The sequence below is a fragment of the Pteropus medius genome, unplaced genomic scaffold, assembly GCF_902729225.1.
Source record: "Pteropus medius unplaced genomic scaffold, Ma_sr-lr_union100, whole genome shotgun sequence".
NCBI lineage: Eukaryota > Metazoa > Chordata > Mammalia > Chiroptera > Pteropodidae > Pteropus > Pteropus medius.
The window spans coordinates 279,644-301,098 of NW_024350326.1; the positions used below are offsets into that span (position 1 = coordinate 279,644).

Genomic DNA, 21,455 nt, shown 5'->3' on the forward strand with positions numbered 1-21,455 from the left:
ATGCAGGGAATGTAGGAAAAAGCTTTAAAGTCACTTTTATAATGACACCGAGAATTCATACAGTAGAGAGAAGCCTTATGAATGCAGTGAATGTGGAAAAGCTTTTATAGACAAGTCACATCTCATTGTCCATCAGAGAACTCATACAGGAGAGAAACCGTATGAATGCAGTGAATGTGGAAAAGCTTTCGTGCGAAAGGCAATGCTCATCGTACACCAGAGAACACATACAGGAGAGAAACCCTTTGTCTGTCCTGAATGCCAAAAAGCTTTCAGCAGTATGGCAATGCTCAGTAGACATCAGTTGATTCATACAGGAGAGAGACCCCACAGATGCAATGAATGTGGAAAAACTTTTCGCCAAAAAAGCCATCTTATTATCCACCAACGATGCCACACTGGCGAGAAACCCTATAGATGCATTCCATGTGGTCAGATCTTTAACCAGAAGTCACAGCTCATTAGACATCAGAGACGTCACACAGGAGAGAAACCATTTCAGTGCACTCAATGTGGGAAATCCTATTTTGAGAAATCATACCTCAGTGACCATCAGAGAAGACATGCAGGAGAGAAACCTTATCAGTGTAGTGGATGTGGGAAAACTGTCTCTGTGAAGTTCTTTCTCTCTTCACATGAAGAAATTCATATGGGAAAGAAATCTCAGAAACACATTGAGTGCTGGAAAGACTTTAGTGAGATGTCAAATCTCTGCGAATACAAGAGAATTAACACAAGAGACACCCTATGAATGAAAGTTAGGATACTTTTCCATTATTTTTGGCCTTTGTAAGTTTCAGAAAACTTATTTAGGAGAGAAATCTCTTAAATGCAGTGAATGTAGGAAAATTATTTGCCACCAACATAGCCTCACATTTCATTAGAGAAAGGCAATACAAATGAGTTAAAAAGTCAAAATCATTTCTGAAGAAAAATCCTATTATACATCACACATAAATGAAACCTGAGTGCAACAAATATTTTTGACACGTGATTTATTCAGTTTTCACTGAGAAAAAAATCTCATGAACGTTGTGAATCTTGGAATACCTTCCATACAAATGAGTTTTCATGCCAAAGAATACAGATGAGTGAAGACTTGTGAAAAGGGATGACTCTGGTGTGAAGTTCAAATCGACTGCGCATCAGGTTATATTTATTAAGGAAAATTAGTATAGTGTGATGGTGGTGTAAAAGGATATTTACGTATAAACAACATTACAATAGAAGTTTTGATCTTAATGTATTTATATTAATGTATTTTTAATGTAATAAAAAAGTAGTCATTTATGAAGATGCGACAACTTTAGCATGCCAAAGGACACTTTGTTTCATGCTTAAATATACTGTATAGTCAAAGCCGTAAATTAAAGGTCCCGCGTGTGTGTATTTGCTTTGTGTCTGAATATTTTTATAGAATGTATATCATCACTTTTGGAGATCATAAGATGATAGGAAAGTTTGTACCATGAAAATCTTGTTCCATTTTTATGTGTGTGATATCCATAACAAATGCCAACGTTGTAAATTTTCGTGTATCAGAAAATGCCAGTGTAGATTTCTTCAAGGGAAGTAATTAGGCTTAAGATTAAGCAAGACTGTAACTTAACGCCATTTATATTTTTATTTGTTTTATACATACTGTTTACCAGTATACATAAATGGATGGTAGTTCTTTTCAGCCTTTTAGATTAATAAACGTTAAAAAAAATTGTCTTCTGGTTGTCATAAAAACAAACAAAAACCTTTAAAATATTGAGATTTAAGAGTGATGAGTAATCACAGCTTTTTCCCCCCTGAGTTCTGAAAACTGGAAGCAGCTACTATTTTCAAAGTAATAAAGATTGAAATGTCACTTTGGTCGGTGGTATTGCTCATAAAAAAATATGGCTTAGAGCTAGGCCAGATTTGCTTCCCTACACTTTACCCCATAAAACCTAGTTTATTAGTTTCCTAGGGCTTCTATAACAAAGTACTATATATAAACGGAGTGGCTTAAAACAACAGAAAGCTCTGGAGACTTGAAATCCAAAACCAAGGTGTCATTAGGGCCGTGCTCTCTCTGAAACTTCTTGGGGAATCCTTTGCCTTCCCCGTTCTGGTGACTTGCTGGCAGTTTTGGCATTCCTTAGCTTGCAGCTGCATAACTCCAATCTCTGTCTTTGTCATTATATTCTTCCTCTCTTATATTCTCCATCTTCACATGGCTATTTTATAAAACCAGTCATATTGGGTTAGGTGCCCACCCTAGCCCAGCGTGACTTTATCTTAACTAATTACATCTGCAGCTACTCTCTTTGCAAATAGTCACATTCTGATGTACTGGAGGTTAGGACTTAAACATTTTGTGAAGGGGAGGGTACATTGGTTTTGGTACCAACTCCAGCGTTTCTGTGTGTGTGTGTTTCCCACACCAACAAATCTCAGTTACCAGCAGGGTGTCCAAGAATTTAATGCATTTCTGACACTGCGTACCTGTGGCTGCCAGCAGATTGGCAAGCTGGAGTTCCACAGGCCTTCACCTTAGTGTTCCTTGATGATGAGCCCCATCTCTCCCGTAGCCTCCAGTGAGCTCCTCCATCATCAGTGTGGCCACACCACGTGGACCAAGTATGCCTAACTGGCACCTTTCTATGAGCTCTGCCACTTGTAGGCTGCTCCCACTTTAAGTTACTTTGCCATTGGCAAGCTGCATGGACCTGTGGAGCTGTGTTTCTCCAATGAACTGCATTTAACTTTGGGATCGGGAAAAACTCTCTTCCAAGTTCTTAGTTTCTCCCCTTTCTGGTCTTTGTCTCAGTTCTGGAGGTAGTAACCTTTTTCAGCTTATTTGCTATTTCAGTATTGTGTGGAGTTCTTTCAGTAGTTAACTACCTTTTAATTGTTAACTCTTCAAATTACTGATAAGATTTCTCCTGCTGAACCTTGACAGATCAAATATTTTTTTACTTAAACTTGAGAAATCTACCAAACTATATTTTTTCCTACATAAAGATAAGTGTAGACAATTTTTAAAAATAGGCAATAAGAAGGTAAAAAGTAATAGGAGCTGTTATTACTGTTTGGGGTCTGGGGGTAGGGAAGATTTGATCAGAGAGGAGCCTATACACTGTTTCAATTGTATTGATAATATTCCTTTTCCTCTTTACCCCATAGTTATTTATACAGTTATTTTTTTGAGCATCATCAAAGTACGTAAACATTGTCTTTTTTAAGTAATTACAATTAGAGTAAATTATTTTCTGTTGCTGTTCAATTTCATTGCATCTTTTGGCATCTTCGTTCTGTTATGTAGTAGCTCTAATACATTTTTCAGGGTTTTTTTTTTTCGATAGTAAATTTTCCATCGGGTTCTCTTCTATTGTGTTTATTTCTCCACTGAGAACTCGAGAACTCTTTCCATGTGTTTCAGAAAACACATACAAGAAAAAGAAAAGCCCTATGAATGTAGTCAGTGTCAGAAAGCGTTTCTCCGCTGGTCACAGCTCATGGAACATCAGAGAAGCCACACTGGAGAAAAACCCTTTTCATGTACAGAATGTCCAAAAGCTTTCAACCGGAAGTCAGAACTCACTTGACAATAGAGAGTTCATACTGGAAAAAACCCTTACCAATGTGGTGAATGTCAGAAAGCCTTCAGCACTAAGTCACCACTCATTATACACCAGAGAATGCACACAGGAGAGAAACCCTATGAGTGTAGAAAATGTGGGAAGACTTTGGGATCTAGTCTAGATAGATCCCAAAGAACACGTGAGGAGACAGACCCTATGAATGCAGTGAATGTGGGAAAAATTGTTTTTTCTACTCTGATGACTGGGCCCTGCCACCGGCCACGTGGAGCTCATAGCTCTCCCAGGCAGAGCTGTTCAGGGAAGTTGCCACACCTTCCCTGTGAATGTGGGAAATTTTTTAATGTCACATCTCAGACACCAAAGATGTCGCATAGGAGAGAAGTCACGTGGATACAGAGAAAACTAAAGCACTCAATGTCATTCCAACATGAGATTACAGGCATATAGGAAAGAATTCTTATATATACAGTGAATAAAGAAGTTTCCGCTCAGATATTTCCTTTCCTAGAGAATTAAATTGAGAGAAATCAGTAATTCAGTAAATATAAAATCTACGGTAATAGCTTGCAGCTTATCGTTCATCTAAAATGCATACGGATGAGGAATTCGACAAACATGCAAAAGTTCACAAAATTCATAGCACATACAACAGAAAGACAAGAACCGAATGTAGTAATTTTGTGAAAACTTCCTTCTAGAAGTGTACGTTATTTTATATCAGAGAAACGCACACAGGAAGAAACTATATACAAGACAAATATTGCAATACTTTTATTGAGAAATCAAATTTCAGATGCATCAGAATTTGTACCAGAGTAAATCATATAAAAGTAATAAATGTGAGAAAAACTTTTATCAAAAGTCACAAGCATGTGATATTAGAGAATATATACCAAAGAATAACTCTCTGATCATCATAAAGTACTAGAAAGCCGCCTCTGATTATGGAAAAGAGTCCACAAATAATACATATAAGAATACAAACCTATGAATGTATTAAATGTGGGGATGACTGGACCATGAATTGCAACTTTATCGTGTACAAGACAGCATTTAGGAAAAATTAAGCCAGGTCGGTGAATGGAAGAATTATTTTTTAGAAATAATAAGTCATGTTCTTGCTGTAAGTACCAAGTTGATAAGGAATATATTTCAAAAGGCTTTTAGTATGAAGAGATAGGTGTTCACCTTGGGGTAGACTATGTGAATAAATGGAATGATCAGAACAACAGATGAGGTTACCAACAATGTCAGCTGTGGCTAGATGTTTTCCTGGAACCTGAATGTTGTAGCTTTTTGAGTTTTGTATGTAAATACAGTATTCATAGGTATGAAATGAATACATGTAACTTTTGAAGTGATTTCAAAATTACAGAAAAGTAGCAAGAATAGTACAAAGAGCCCTTCATCCAGATTCTCCAGTCGTTGCCATTTTACTGCATTCATTTTATTATATTCTCTCTCCATCCATAAATACTATTTTGTTTTTCTGAACTATTTGAGAGTAAGTTTCAGACATGATGCCTCTTCAGTGTTCATTTACTAAGAACAGGGACAATCTCCAACATAATCACAGTATAGCTATTAAAATCAGGAACTTTGATCCAGTATGCTTATATAATTTAGAGATTTTATTCAGTTTACCAATTATCTAATAATATTCTTTATAACCAAAAAAAGAAAAAAAAAACCTTGGTTCAAAATCATGTATATAATTGTCATATTTCTTTAGATTCTTTTAATATGGAACAGTTATCTTTGTCCTTCATGACGTTGCCATTTTGCAGAGTAAAAGTCACTTCAATTTGAGTTGGATGCCTCCTAATGATTGGTTATATGTTTTGGGCAGGATAACTACATAAATGATATTGTGACCTCAGTGTGTTGCATCAGGAGGCATATGGTTTGGGTTCGTCTTATTACTGATGTTATGAACTTTGGTCAGTTGCTCAGGTGTTGTCTGCCTGGTTCCTCCACTCTTCCCCTTAGAAATTAATAAAATGCAGAAATAATTTGCAACTGTTAATATCCTTCTCCTCATCAAACTTCCATTAGTTTTAGGAACCATTGATTCTTCCTACCTCGCTTGGTTATTACTGTGATGGCTGCAAAATACTGATTTTTTTAAACTCTATTCTCTATATATTTCATATTTGGTATTTTACTGTAAGGAAGGGCTTTCCTCATTTATTTGCTTATTGTAGTTGATAGATGGTCATGGGAATGGGAAGCACGGCATAGGGAAATGCAGTCACCATTAATGTAATGGCTAGGTGGAGAGCCAGAGGAGAGAAAGAACAATCAGGAGGGTCATTTTATAAACTATGTAAATGTCTAACCAATGTACTGTATACTTGAAACTAATAATACAATTTAAAAAAAAGTTTTAAAAACTTATTTTAATATGGAACAGTTAACTGGTTTGCCATCGCGGCCATTATTGTTTTGAGCTCACATTTCCCCGGATCTGGCCAGTGTAAGTCCTGTCGTGTTGGCTTGTTTAGATGTTCGACATGTTCCTACCATTTTGTGAGCACTTCTCTTTGGTTCAAGAATATTGTCCAGGCTCCTTTATTTTCCTTGTCCTAGTACTGGAATCGGTGATTTCTTTGAAGAGTCCTAGGTTTTTAAGGTGCAGAGTTGTATTTAGAAACCAAGATCAGAGTGCTAGGTGTACTCGTTGCTACTGAAGTTATTGTTTTCAGGCTGTCTCAGTGGACAGAACTAGGAAACATGTATATGTATAAACATATATCTCTCTGTGTGTGTATGCATGTAGTTATGTGTACGTGTATGTATCTAATCATGAATCATACTGATCATTTTAATCCAATATCTTGGATTCATTCTAGTCCTCCCCTTCTCCATATTTGTTACTTTATTCTCTAACAGTGTTAAGATCTTTCTCCCATTATTCTAAAAATATTTACTTATTTTCTCAATCTCTAGAAAACACAGAAAAGAATTTCAGACTGTAGCTAACTCATACTGTTGGGAAAAACTTACTGACTAGAGTTAATTTTTATTTATAGTTCTTTTCATCCTAAATATGAAATATTGTCAAAGTGTTACTTGAGACAGTTTTTGAAATCAGTTTGATGTGATTATGAGTAACATTTTATTAGATTAGTTACTTTCTGTTTGTATTCTATTTTAGAATTTTTCTGATGATGCTCGATGTTATTTATTTTTTGTTTGCAAAACATTAGCATGGTTTCTATTTTAATTTATATAAAGCAAGCACAGCATAGTTTTAGAAGTCAAAATTATACTGAAAGATATACTCAGCAGTGAGTCATGTGATTTTTAGTTTATAGATTTTCATAAAAATTCCAAAGTTTGCATTTTATATTATAACAATGCAGCATTATAACTGAAATAGTACAGATTACTATACCATCTACTTTTTTTTTTTGATGGACATGACTGAGGATATAGAGAGAAGTATGAGACTATCTTTCCCAATATTTCTGAAATGGTTTGAACTCCTATATACCTGCAGTCTCCAATCTTTTCGGCACTGGGGACCAGTACTCCTTTGAGAATCTAATACCTGATTATTTGAGGCAGAGCTGAGGCGGTGATGCTAGCTCTGGGGAGTAGCTGCAGACACAGATGAAGCTTCAGTGACTCATCTGCCACTCACTTCCTGCTGTGCAGCCCGGTTTCTAACAGGCCACGAACCGGTACTGGACCACGGCTGGGGGGCTCGGGACCCCTTCTATATACTATACTCATTCATGAATATGGAATAGGAATAAGGATAGTTCCCTTACAAAAAAAGGATACCTTTTTTACATATGCATATTTTACATATGCAAAGGCACAAAACATGTTCACCCAAAGAACGCTATACTACAGTGACAAGAAATGACCTAGAGCTAGCTACGTTTATCGGTATGTTCGAATCTCACAAATACAGTGTTGGTTGAGAAATCTGATTGTAGAAGACAAACAGTATAATACTATTTAATACAATTAAGTGGCACGAACAAGTTTCTTAGAGGTATGGATATATAGGAAAATCATAAAGAAAAGTAGGGGAATGCTAGACACAGAATTTAGCACGGTAGTTACTTCTGGTGTGAAAGAGTATTTGGTCAGAGAAGGGCTAAGAAGAGGCTTCCCGCAGTGCGATGGATATGAGCCTTTCATAATTGTTTTACCTTTTCCACTAAATCCTTTAGCATTTTTATAATAAAGTCCCTGTGTGATAATTTCAAAATTTGGACTATTCTCTGGTTCTACCTTTTATGTTTCTAATCTTCAATATGTATCAAATTTTCTTTGCGCGTATCTTTTAACTTTCTTTCTTTTTTTTTCTTTTTTTGCCACCTTGTAGAATCCTTCTTAATCACAGAGTTGTACCTTCAGAGTGGTTTCTTCCTTTCTTTCTTTTAAAAAAATGTTTTTTTATTTTTTAAATTACGGTTGACATGCAATATCATATTAGCTTCAGGTATACAACATAGTGATTAGACATTTATATAACTTATGACACGGTCCTCTGATAAGTCTAGTACCCTCTCATACGATACATAATTATTACAATAATATTGACTGTGTTCCTTAGGCTATACTTTACATCCCCATGACTATTTTGTAACTACCAGTTTGTACTTCTTAATTCCTTCACCTTTTTTTTACCCCTCCCATCTGGCAACCATCAAAAATGTTCTCTGTATCTGAGTTTGTTTCTGTTTTGTTTGTTCATTTATTTTGTTTTTTTTTTAGATTCTACATATAAGTGAAATCATATGGTACTTGTCTTTCTCTGTCTGACTTATTTAACTTAGCATAAAACTCTCTATATAAAAGAATAGTAGAAACTGAAGTTAACATTTACCTTCTACACAATGCTTTTATAGATTTCTAACACTATATTACTTTCTTTAAACTTGTTTTTAATTGTGAGGTATAACACATGCAGAAAATTGCAGAAAATGTAAATGAATGTACCACAGTTTGTCCACATTCCTATTGATGGACTCCTGGGCTCTTTCTAGTTTTGGACTATTATAAATGAAGTTACTATGAACAGTCTTGTAATCTTTTTATTGAAATACGTTTTTGGTCTTCTTGGGTAAATATCTAGGAACTGGGGAGCTTTTTCAGATTATGTAGTTTCTTCCCTCCACCCCAGTTTTGTGGAGATACAATTGACATACATCACTGTATAAGTTTAAAGGCACATAGTATAATGGTTTGACTTATATATATTATAAATGATTACTGCAGTTAGTTAGCATCCATCATCTCATAGATATAATTAAAAAAAAACGGAAATTTTCTTCTTGTGATATGAACTCTTAGGATATACCCACTTAACTTTCATATATATCATACAGCAGTGCTAGCTGTAGTCACATGTCCATTATATCCCTAGTTCTTACTTATCACTTAAGTGGGATTTTTACCTTTTGACCACCTTCTTCCAATTTCCTCTTCCTTTACCCCTCGCCTCTGGTAACCACAAATCTGATCTCTTTTTCTATGAGTTTGGTTTTGTTTGTTTTTAGAGTCCACATGTAAATGAGATCATGCAGTATTTGTTTTTCTGTCTGACTGATTTCACTTAGCATCACGTTCTCAGTGTTCATGTTGTTGTAAACGATAGGGTGTCCTCTTTTTTTGTTGTTTATGGCTGAATAATAGAATATGTAGTTTTTAAATCTGTATCTTCAATTACCTGCCTGCTTGATTCTGTTGTGGCCGCAGCAGAGATCAACATTATGGAAACGTACCACAGATGGTATTCAGAGGCGGGGGAAAGGAGGAGATGAGAAGATGAAGGAAAAACAGTACCACAGAGACTGTAACAAGATTGAAAAGCATTTATAACTTATTTTTTTTTTTTGTCTAGTAATAGTGAAAGTTGAAGAGAGGGCCGATCTCTGGATAGATGAAGATATCCTGGATTTCTTGGAAGGTTATTTATTCCGAAGGCCCGAGAAAAATCATTCTAGAGAAACTGACAGGGAAGTAAGCAAGTTCTCCAGTCTGAAGAAATGAGATTTAGCAAACCGTACACTTCCTTGATTGTGATTTAGCTCCAGGCAACCACTAGGTGGAAACTGTGTTCTTTTAACTTGAGTTTTCATTAGCTCTTGGGATGAATAAACATCAACATCAGGTCACACCAGAGTTGTTCAGCTTTTGCCATCGTTTGTTCCCCTTGATTTCTCTCTTCTAATAAGCCCAAGTTTAGATAACGAAGCTCTCATATGAAACAGTTGCCCTCCTTCAGGCAGGCTGGACTCCTGAAGCTATACGTCTTCTTTAGTTTAAAGAGAAAAGGACACAAGATGAATTGATTTAAAAAAAAAAAAAGTAATTTTTTTTATTGTGAAAGATAATGAATGTACAGAAAATTGAATAGAACAATGTAGTTTATCCCATTGTTAAACAAATACCTCTGTGCCCTTACACAGGTCGAGAAATAGAAACTTAACCAGGACTTCAGAAGTCTGTCAGCCAGCCATGTGTACTTCTTAGGTATTTCATAGATCAAATTTCTCTCCCTCTAGCTGTGATCACTATCTTAGCTCTTATGTTATAAATGCCTTCCTTTAAAAATACTTTTAATACCTAATTATGCATAGCTGAGTAGTATAGTTTAATTTTGCCTGTTCGAAACTATGTAAATGGAATACATGTGTATTCTGATATGTGACTCTTTTTCATTTAATATGATGACCGTAAGATTCAGCTGTGTTTTATAGGCTGGTTTCAACCATTTCTATTGCTGTATAGCAATTCATTTTAGGAGTGTACTCCAGTTATTTATCCTGTTGGTGGACATTTGGTTTGTTTCCAGTTTGGGGCTGTTATGAAATATATAAATATTTTATAATCTTGGGTACACTCTTGTTCATCTATATTTTTCCCTCACATATTATGTATCCTAGTGTTCATAGGTACATATTTTTTTTGGCAGGGCATATATCTAGGTGTGATATGGGTCATAGAGTGATTTTTAAAAGACTTTAAAATGGCAAATAGAAACATGCAAGAGTAGAAAGCTTCAGAAATTTAAAGGAATTTGTTGATCTCTTATTGCCTTTTCTCCCTCTGTTTCCTGAGAATATTTCTAATCAAATATCATATGTCATCTAATTTCCCTCTTAAATACTTTAAATATGTATCTGTGACAGATAAGGATTTTTAAAAACTGTAGCCTCCATATCATTATACCCAGCAAAATGAACAATTCTTTGATATATTAGGGTCCTCCAGAGAAACGGAACCAATGGGCAGTGTGTGTGTGGGTGATTTATTATAAGATGTTGGCTCACATGATTATGGAGGCTGAGAATTTGGAGGTGGAAAGGGTGGGGAAGACTTTTTTCTAATTCATTAGTAATCCTGTTAACTGTTCCTGAAAATCTCACAAGAGCAGAATAGTGACAGCTTCACTTGCCCACACCTGCTGCTTCAAGATCGGGTAGCCCCAGACAGCCTTGAAGGAGATGTTGGGGACGACAACCTTTCTGCCGAGATTTATTTTGCCAACTGAACAGCCGCCCACCTCACCCTCCCGACGGCTGCCTCACTAGCCCTGTATGAAGAAGACCATTTGTTTTTGGGTGTGGACTATAAAGATGTGTTTCCAGGATCTAATATTCTGTCCTCTTATGAAGAGAACATTTGTTTAACTGATAAGCAGGGGAATGTGGTTGCACATTACAGTTACTAGGAAGCTTTGTGAATAAACATACCTGCTTTCTGCACCTGGCTTTACTGACCCAGGTGCCTTCCTGCTGTAGTGATCCAACCCATGTTTTAAAAATACCTCCACGAGTGGTTCCGAACAAACAGCATCAGTTGTAGATCAGCATTTGGGGTACAGGTACTTAGGTGGTATCTGGAGCTGTGAGAGGCATGAGATGGAAGTGTGAGGGGGAAAAAAAATTACCGTTGGACAGTCTTCAGCGTCCCAAGATTATGAAACATTTACACAGATTTTCTTTATCTACTAGCTGGGGTAACTCTTAGGGTGGGACGAGATAACAGGAGAGATCTCCAGACTCTCTGGTCTCTGGAATGTACATTCTGGAATGAAGGGGACTTCCTGGATTAAAACACACACACACACACACACACAGAGTTTCTGTTCAGATGCACTTAGACGTCACTCTAGGGCCACTCACGGAAAATAAACTATCCTAGAGGTTCTGGGATGTCCAGTGAGGTCATGGAGCCGAGGCCGAGGGGAGACTTCATTTCCTTGCTTTGTGTTTCAGCCACAGGTGGAACTCAGTTTCTGATGAGTTCATTTTCCTGAGCACTTGAGACAGATGCCAAAGCCAGTCATGCTTTTGACTGATCGTGACTGCTGCCTTTCACTCTTATTCGGTCAGCTCCCTGTCCTAATAAGTCCAAATGTAGAGGACTGCCATATCTTTTTGAATGGGTGTCCCTACTTCAAGCTGCGTGATTCCAGAAGCTGTGAAGCTTTTCTCATATAAAGCAAAAAGGACCTGAATTTGATGGAACTATTTTCTCAAAAAATTTTCAATAAACCCTCAGGGGAAAAATATCAGTAAAAGATAAGCACGAAGATCAATACATTTTTGTAAAAGAAACACCTATGTACCACCAGCAAGTCAACACATGGATCATTGTCAACACTCCAGAAGCCATCAACCACAACATACTTTTTTCCACTTTCATTCTTTCCCTGATCACTTTCCCTCCTTCCCTCTAACTCTAACCACTGTCTTGACCATTATGATAACCAATTCATCACTTTCCTTTATAGTTTTACTACATAGTTAGGTATCCCTAAGCCGTACAGTTTAATTTTTTAATTAAAAATTTTAAAATATAAATGGAGTCATGTCATACCTACTGTTATGTCTTATTTTCTCAAGATGGTGTGGGTCCCAGGTCTGGCTGTGATCCAGGCTCGCGGCTAGGGGTAGAACTCTGGATTTAAAATGTTACATAATGCACCTGCGCCTAACTTTTGCAAGTATGACTCAGCTTATTGTTTATTACGCATGTGTGGCAGAATATCACTATTGTTCTCCAATGTATATAAAGCCCATGTGGTCCAGAAGTGTGTATTCCCTGCAATAATGTTGGTGCCTGCCATTTCATTCTCATGTCGGCTCCTCATGCATTCTTTCAACTGGGCATCTCACTACCGAAGCCTTCCCTTCTCGATCAGCTTGGTGCTGACAGATGGTATGTAAGATTCATCTATGTAGATGTAGTTTTTTTTTTTTTAAATTGTATTGCTGAATAGTAACTTATAAGAATACCTTGTAACTTGTTCATTCTGTTGTGGAGAAACTTTGGGGTTATTGACAGTTTGGTGCTACTGTGAAGAATTCTGAAATGATTACTTGTGAACACATACTATTGGGCGAGAAAACATAATTGAGGGTATGTGGGTTTGCTGGGTATAGAGAGTCTTTTTTTTTTAAGTCAATAGGAACTTCAAGTATACTCAAAGTAAAGAAAATACTATAATGAAAATGATAATTCATTATATGAATTATCATTTTCATTAATTATAAATACTTTGCCAATTTAATTTAATTTTCCTTCCCTTTTTTCCTACTCTGGAATGTTTTATCTCTAAACAGATAAGAACTTTAAAAACAATAGCCATAATACCACTCTCACACCCAAAGAAACTAATTTTTTAAACTGGATAGATTTTTCCTGGCCAGGCTTCCATATATACACCAAGAAAAGCTATCTACCTAAGAGAGATGTAACAATGGGGCTTTTTAGCCCCAGAAATAGACATGTACAAGAAAATCAATTAAATTGTATGTTATCTTTTAATTTACCCTACAGGTAAGGGCACATCCATGTAAGGAACATGTAAGTACAGTTATTCATAGTGGCATTGTTGGTTACAGCAAAAGATTAGAAGCAATTTGCAATGGATATTAGCCAAAAGGCCAGAGAAACAATTAGAAACAATTTAAATGTTCATTAATATGTCACTGATTAAATACATTGTCACATCAATCCAATAGAACAGAACACAAGCATTCAAAATCCCAACTCTCAGCTTACATTTTCATTGTGTGAAGGAAACTATACCAAGTACAATAAGTGGTTATACTGTTGTTTCACGCCAATAAATTTGACATTTGGAATGAAGTGGCTGAATTCCTTGAAAGTTAGTTTGCCAAAAGTGACAGGAGAAAAATAGAAAACCTGAATAGTCTAATAGCTATTAAACAAATTGAACTTGCTATTAAAAAGCTTTCCCATGAATCACAGGGATGCAAAGTACAGCATAGGGAATATAGTCAATGATACTGTAATAACTATGTATCTATGTAATAACTATGTATCGTGCAAGGTGGATACTAGACTAATCGGGGCATCACTCTGTAAATTATATAAATGTCTAACCACTAGGTTGTACACTTGAAACTAATATAAAATAATATTGAATGTCAACTCTAAATGAAAAATTAAAATTAAAAAGCCTTCCCATAAAGAAAACCCAAGACCCAATTGGCTTTACTGGTGAATTTCACTAAATAATTATAAAAGACATAACACCAGAGAATAGAATCAGAGGAATCATTTACTAGCTGTTTCTAGGAGGCTGTTATAACTTTAATGTAATACCTGAAACAGACATTAGAGGAAAGTAAAAGAACAGACCTTTCTTTACATAAATGCAGAAATGTATAGTGAGATTGATTATAAATGTATAAAATAAATCATGACAAAGCGTCATGATTCATTCTAGGAATACAAGGGTGATTTAACATTCAAAATTTAATATGATTATGGTGATGTAAATAAAATATAAATACCATACCATCATTTTACTATATGCATGAAATGCACATGATACAATTTAATAGCCATTCATGATTTAAACAGGAAAACCCTTAGTAAACAAGGAAGAGGAAACTTCTATGGTCAGCTAAAAAATAACTAAGAAAATTCATACAGCAAGCACTTAATGGTGAAATGCCAAAGTTTTCCCTTTAATATACCGTCTCATTTCAGCTTTACAAATTCCCCATAACTCTGTCTCTTCTCTTCCTAGTGTCTTTTCCAATCTACAATCTCTTCAGGATAGGCTGAGGTACCAAAACCAAAAATGATCCAGTGGTACCCTATGACCATTTCATCTGCCCCAATCAAGGGGCACAAAAATATTTTTTATAATAGTCGCTCAGTATGACCCAGGTAAGTTGAAGTTGCACCGAGGAGGAGGGTAGGACCGTGCAAGCCAAGTCACATTGCCTGTGGCTCAGCCTCTGTAGAGGACGAGACAGGTTTGGTTGTTGTGTCACTGGATGGGGCTGAGTCCTCGGTCAGGGCCCTCTCCAGACTGGCGGGCAGAGAGTGGATCAGTCTCTTTCGGAAGTCTTGGCCAACGAAGACGTAGAGCACTGGGTTGAGGCAGCTGTTGAAGAAGGCCAGGGATCTCACTGGGTTAAGCAAGATATCAAGAATTGGGTACTTACGCTCAAACAGCTTTCTGATCCAAATTGTTCTCAGAAGGGCAATCAGTTGAAAGGGGAACCAACAAATGAAGAACGAAACCACGACAGCAGTGAGGACTCGTAAGGGACGGCTGGTATCCATTGTGTCTTTCTTGCGGATCTTGGCAGCTATGAGCCCATAGCAAATAGCGACAATGGACATTGGCGTAGTGAAGCCAATGACAAACCGGATGATCCCTCTGGCTGTCAATATGGTGACAGCAGCCTCCATCCTCTCTGTCTGATTGGCACCCCACGGTGCAAAGTTGAAAGTACAGTATGTATTCCCTCGTCCGTCATTTACTATACCCATGAAGATAAAAATTTGTGACGTTAGGACTAGTGCAAGGATCCAGGGTACAAGAATCACTTTTCTAGCCAGACTAACTGTGCGGTGATTCTGGGCCCAGACTGGATGCAGGACACAGATACTGCGGTCCAGAGCAATGAATGCAATGAGGAAGACACTTCCAAACAGGTTTATGTCCACCACGATGTTAATGAACTTGCACAGGAACCAGCCAAATGGCCAATTATCATTCATGGCCATTGAGACCATGAGGAATGGCAGAGTGGAAGTGAATGAGAAGTCAGCTAAAGCCAGATTCAGGTAACACAAGGTGGTGACCGTGCGTGCCATCCGGAATCCAGCCACCCAGATGACAAGGCCATTGCCCAATATGCCAAGGACAAAGGTGACCCCAAGCACCACCAAGGAGGAGATCCGAAGAGCATTGAAGACAGGAGACTCACGGACATTCTCTTTCGATTCATTCACAAAGATGGAGAAATTGCTCTCCATCGTGTCCACACCTGAAACATTTCAAAAATGGCCCTTTCATAGCTGTGAAACCACCTGACAACCTCCTATTCAGACCAACATCAACTTGCACTCTAGCTCCCCTCCAAACTCAATACCCATTACTGAAACCTGTGGCTGGTCATACTGTGATATATGATATGGCACTCCCTTATGTGTCCCCTTGAAAAAGGACCGTTCACTGTATTCCCATAATCATTAATATGCATTCCACCCATCAGGCTGATTACTTAACCAGGAGGGTTATGAGGCTCCCGTCCACCTGCAGAGTACTGAGCTGAGGGTGTGCAGACCACAGAAAGTTGAGGGGAGGCATCATCAGCACTGTGAGGGAGGCACTAGACTCAGAGTCAGTAGGGTCTCATCGTCTTCTACCCATGACTCAGCGCATAGGTGCTGGCAGGCTCTGCAACATCTTCTTGCCCCAGGGTCTCCCAGGTTCCCAGCTCCTGACCCTCCCCTCTGTGAGAATCCTTGGCCTATTGTTGGGTTAGTGTTTAAAATTTTAGAATATGGTTTTACAGTTAAGAGGATGTAGAACAGTTACTGGTGATATGTGGTAATATGTTATATCCTGTGGATTCTGTGCTGGAGTTAGCAGCACAGGGGCCCTATCTCTACATTCAACTCTTTTATTTTCATTGTCTACGTTTGATGTGAAACTCTTCTGTGCTTGGGATGCAAAGGTTTTCGCCCATTTTGTGGCGTTAGTGTCTGTCAGATAAAGGATATGCAAATAATAAGTTTAGTTACTATTTTAGGAGTCTTTATTAGAGACCACCCATTACATTAAGTGAGCATCTAGTTGGATATGTTGGGGTTGAGTTTGACCTACATAGAACTACATAAGGCCTATAAGACCATTATTTCTAGTTTTCATGAGAATAAGTTGATATTCAGAGCAATTGTGAGACCTGCAGAAGGTCACTTATGTAATGAGTGGTAGAGGATAAAGTTCAATCCAACTTTAGATGATATCCAAGTCTCCTCCACACACAACTGTAACAGACATTGTTGGTTGCCCACCTAACATCCATTTCCCCATTCTTCTCTGCTGACCACACCCAGTTCTGTTTAGCCCTCTCCATATCTGGGGGAAGATCCTCATCATGTTACTAGTTGCTAGAATCACCTTGCTTTACTAGGTATGGTTTTAGCAGTGGGACCTGACGAAATCCTAGACAATAACACTCGGGGAACATATCCTGAAGACTTCTGGGGTAGTTATCGACGCTCTTAAGAAAAAGAATCCAGAGAAATAGAGTGTGTGCCTCTGGACCAGGTCACATCTGTAAGTGTTGCTTCCAGATTCTACCCAATGTCTGTGTGACCCCCTTGTCCATGTCAGCTGACCACATTTCCTCACACTGTGGCCTGTGAGCTTTCTCAGAGACATCCAGGGCGGCCGTTGAAATGCACATTCATGAACCCCATTTGAGAATCTCGTTACATACAGGCTAGGGTGCTTTTCTGTGACCATAGAGATTTGAGAATCATCTTAGCAGAGGCTATTCTGCCTTCTGAAAAAATAGCGATTTTCCAGTCTCTAATCACATCTAATACTTGTATAATATTGCAAGACATCTATCCCAGTAGAAATGTGCTCTTAACTTCCTTCCACCACACACCTTCTCAACAGGTTCGGGTCTCTCTCCACCGCTCAGCACACTGCAAGGCATTCAGGAGATGCGATGTACTTAATAGTCTCTAAAGAATGGGTTTAAAATGTTGATACAACCAGGAAGAATGATTTGGCAAAGACAGATAGGAAAAGGCCAGTGATGCAAAGTTATGAAATCATGGGCACACCCTAGCTGCATGGTAGGGGAGAGAACCTATGTGCTTCAGGTGGTACATGGAGGATTATTAATGCCACTATTGGGAGAACCCTTAAAAGGTGCCCGTCACTGTACATTTAACACCTCCAAAGTCAGCATCCTGGATTTCGGACAAGTGTCATTCATGATTCTGGCAGGGGAAGTGGCCTGCCCAACGTCACAATTCTTAAGGGGTGCAGCGGGATGTGTGACCACAGATTTCACATGGAAACTCAGCGCTTCCTTATTAGCTTATTCAATTTCTTCATAATATTCACATTTTCATGCACTGAAATAATTGCTTTTGTCTGCTTTCCCCTCCAACTTTCTGACATCTCTCCCATTCCAGCTCTCACCTGATACCCTTGCCTCATATTTCAGTGAGAAAATTGTAACATTCTGTTGTGAACTTTTTAGCCTTCTGTCACCCCAAATAAACCTTTATCTAGCTGCACCTGTTACAGTGAGTGAAGAATTCTTGTTCATTTCAGTTCCCACAGTGTGTCAAGAGATTCTGTTCATTTCCGCCACATGTTTGTATTGACTCCCTCTCTTTCACCTACCCAAGAATTTCCCAAAATGCCCTCAAGATATTCTCCTACTAGATCATTCTATAAAATAAACATGATCCATGCCCTCTCTCAACAAAGAGTTTATCGTTGGCCCATATCCTTTCCAGCTTCAGCCTTGTTTCTTCTAAGAAAATTCTTTCAGTGAGGAGGATTCACAGCCCACAAATTAGGAAGCAGTGTGGCCACCTGCTCACCTCAGCTTTTTGCCTAAACACGCTCCAAGTTGATTCGGTCCTGAGCACTCCATGGACTGTGCTCTACTTAAGGATTTTTATGGTCCTCTTGTTGCCAACTCCAGAGGTGCCTTCTCAGTTCTTATCCTGATATCTCAGTGACATGGGACCCAGTAGGCTCCTTCCTCCTTCTTAAAACTCATTTATCCTACATTTTGAGAAGATAAAATGAACACACACTCTCTTGGTTTTCTTTATAGCTCGATGGGCCACCTCTTCTCAGTCCAAAGTGTGAGCTTTTTCTCCTCTAAATTCTACTGTAAATTTGGGGTGTCCGATGGCTTTTCCTGCCTCCCCCTTCCTCTAGTTTTTCCATAGGTGCTGTCATCCAGTCTCATGGCTTATAATATTGAACTGATAACTTCTGATCTAAGCAATTAGCTTTGGCTTCTCCCCAGACCTCTAGCCTGATATACACAATTGACTTCTTGACGTCTCCTCATGGAAACATCATAGGCACCGCAAAGCCAACATTACCTAAACCTGACTTAATTCTTCCATACTCCATATCTGCCACACACCCAATAATCTGTGTCGATTTGGAACTAAACATTCAGTTGTTCAAGCACCAAATCTAACATCCCTGAATTTCCTTTCCCTGACCATGCAGTCCAATCCAAGTCAATCGATCTCTACAGTGCAACTGAATACACACCTGGAATCATTTTTATGGCCAGTGCCCTTGTCCATAACTCCAGGCTGGCTGCTTATTTGCACTAACCTTGCAAAGAGCTTGTTTTTGCCACTGATCTTCCTTACCCTGCTCCAATCTCTTCTCAAAGATCTAGGAGCCCAATGATCTTTGAAACACACTAATCATATCATGACTTTATGCTGCTCAACACCCTCTAATGCCTTCATAACTCCCGATCAAGCTTACTGGCACTCCTGGATCTGCCCCGTGTGTTCCTCAGACCTCACACTTCCCCTGTCCTCTCACACCCTGTGATGGTCCACACTGACATCCCTGGAGTTCTCACACATGCCCAGCTCATTGCCACGTCAGGGTTTTTGCATCCTCCGTTCCTTCTGCCTACTAGGTTCTTCCTTCAAGCTTCCCACATCTGGCTCTTTCTGAATATTCATGTCTCTGCTTAGATATTATATTCTCTGAGACGTCCTACCTGACCCACAATGCCAAGCGGATGCCTCAGGTATATCCTAAGTCACCAGGTGCTGTTCTTGTTTATTTCTTCCTTTGTTTGTTTTTCCTTTTGAATACCCTGCATGTTAGTACGAATGCTGCAGAGAAGAGGAACAGAGTTTTTCAAGGTGTCTGTCTCTAGAGTAACACTGTGCCATAGAACCATAAATGTGAGCCTCATAGTTGCAATGTTTTTATAAAATTAAAGGAATTTAGTTTTAGTAATTATTGATCTTAATAGTATATTTTATCTCAACATGAAAAAGTGTTATTTCAACACATAATCATTCTAAAAATCATGAATAACATATTTTGCATCCTTTTTTAATACTAAGATTTTAGATACATTAAATGCATTTTAATATATTCAAAATACTACAGCACATCTGAGGTCAGACTAGCAAGAGCTCAATGACCATATGTGTCAGTGGATTCTCTCCTGGACAGCCCAGCTCTAGAGCTGGGGATGTATCTGCCACCCAGTAGGTGTTCACAGAATAATTTCTAAACTGTCAATCTTTCAACTTACCGCCAGCTGAGATCCTTATTCTGTGGTCAGTTCCTGGCTGCTTGTGGAGTGACAGGTTGGAAGGGCTTCCGCAGATGCTTTATTGAAGGACAGGGGGAGGGGCAATGGAGCTCAACCAATTAGGTGACAGAAACTCAGAACTTTTTTCAGTTTCCAGAAAGCACCCTGGATATGTTGTCAGCATACTCTCCTTTGAACCTTATGTCTGAGTATTCCCCTCACCTCCCTCCTTCTGTGAGAGACAGAAGTTCAGTCCTTCAAATATCAGAGTTCAGAGCATCTGTCTAGGCTTTTCCTCCTCCAGAGAGTCAGGAAAATGAAAGGAACAATTACTGAGGTGAGAAGAATTAGAGGGTAGCAATAAAAACAGGTGGTGGCTCAACAGAGACTTGTTTCTCTACTCACACAACATTTCTGACACCAAGTGTGTGGGCTTGTTCTACACCAAGGAATTCTCCAATACTCTGTGGACCCAAAGTGGGTGTTCGGCCATTCAATTCAATTCGGACACTATGTGTCTGGAATTAGAGTCAGATTCACACGGTAAAGGGCTCAGTGCCACAAGACTGCTCCTACTCGGGTTGCCAGTTGCAAGTCCCATGTAGCCACCTATGCTAATGACTGAGTAGCTATAAATCTGAGGTTCCCCTGACCCCCATCAACCCTCTCCAGGTTGATGATTTGCTAGAATGGCTCACAGAATTCAGGAAGGCATTTACTTATGTTTATCAGTTTATTATGAAGGGTGCAACTGAACAACAGCCAAATCGAAGAGATGCATAGGGTAAGGTATGGGAGAATGTGTGCTCACAGCTTCCGTGTCCTCTCTGGGGACCACCCTCCCCGCGCCCTGATATGTCCAGCAACCTAGAAGCTCACCAGATCTCATAGGTGAAGAGTTTGCATAGAGCTAAAGTCCAGCCCTCTCCTACTTCCCCTTTCCAGAGGTCAGTGTTTGGGAATGAAATGTCCAAACCTTTAGTTACCTGGTCCTACTGAGGCTACCTCTGGGCCCAGCCTAACTCATTTCAGTAGCATAACTGGTTTGATCAAAAGGGTCTCTTAATGAATGAAATAAGACACTTTTGTCATTCTGAGAATTTCAAGAGTTTTGAAGCCCATTGCTAGTAACCGGGGACTGAGACCAAATTTTTTTTCATTCCAATATTTGATTTCTATCTTTCCTAAGGAATCAGAAAGGTATGTTATATAAGAGGGGACCATGTGTGAATGATTATTCGTAGGAAACAAACGAACAAACAGAAACGAAAAACAAAAGGCTGAGTAATTG

At 38.6% G+C, this 21,455-nt stretch overlaps 1 protein-coding gene across 5 annotated transcripts; it reads right to left on the reverse strand.

Moving 5' to 3' along the window:
* Window positions 1-14,798: 14,798 nt before the first annotated feature.
* On the reverse strand, window positions 14,799-21,357 carry LOC120583992 (N-formyl peptide receptor 2-like). Of its 5 annotated transcripts, XM_039839575.1 has the most exons (4): window positions 19,616-21,357; window positions 18,453-18,639; window positions 17,498-17,576; window positions 14,799-15,862 (listed from the first exon to the last, which is right to left on the reverse strand). In XM_039839575.1, the coding sequence occupies exon 4, from the start codon at window positions 15,849-15,851 to the stop codon at window positions 14,799-14,801; it is 1,053 nt and encodes a 350-aa protein (XP_039695509.1). In that variant the 5' UTR covers window positions 15,852-15,862; window positions 17,498-17,576; window positions 18,453-18,639; window positions 19,616-21,357. The 5 variants fall into 5 exon arrangements, with proteins under 5 accessions (XP_039695509.1, XP_039695510.1, XP_039695507.1 ...); XM_039839576.1 differs by lacking the exon at window positions 18,453-18,639 and having other exon boundaries at window positions 20,165-21,357; XM_039839573.1 differs by lacking the exon at window positions 17,498-17,576.
* Between the last annotated feature and the right edge of the window lie 98 nt (window positions 21,358-21,455).

Bases quoted from the DNA above. Each gene is read 5' to 3' on its own strand.
- LOC120583992 (XM_039839571.1), bottom strand. From the start codon at position 15,851: ATGGAGAGCAATTTCTCCATCTTTGTGAATGAATCGAAAGAGAATGTC.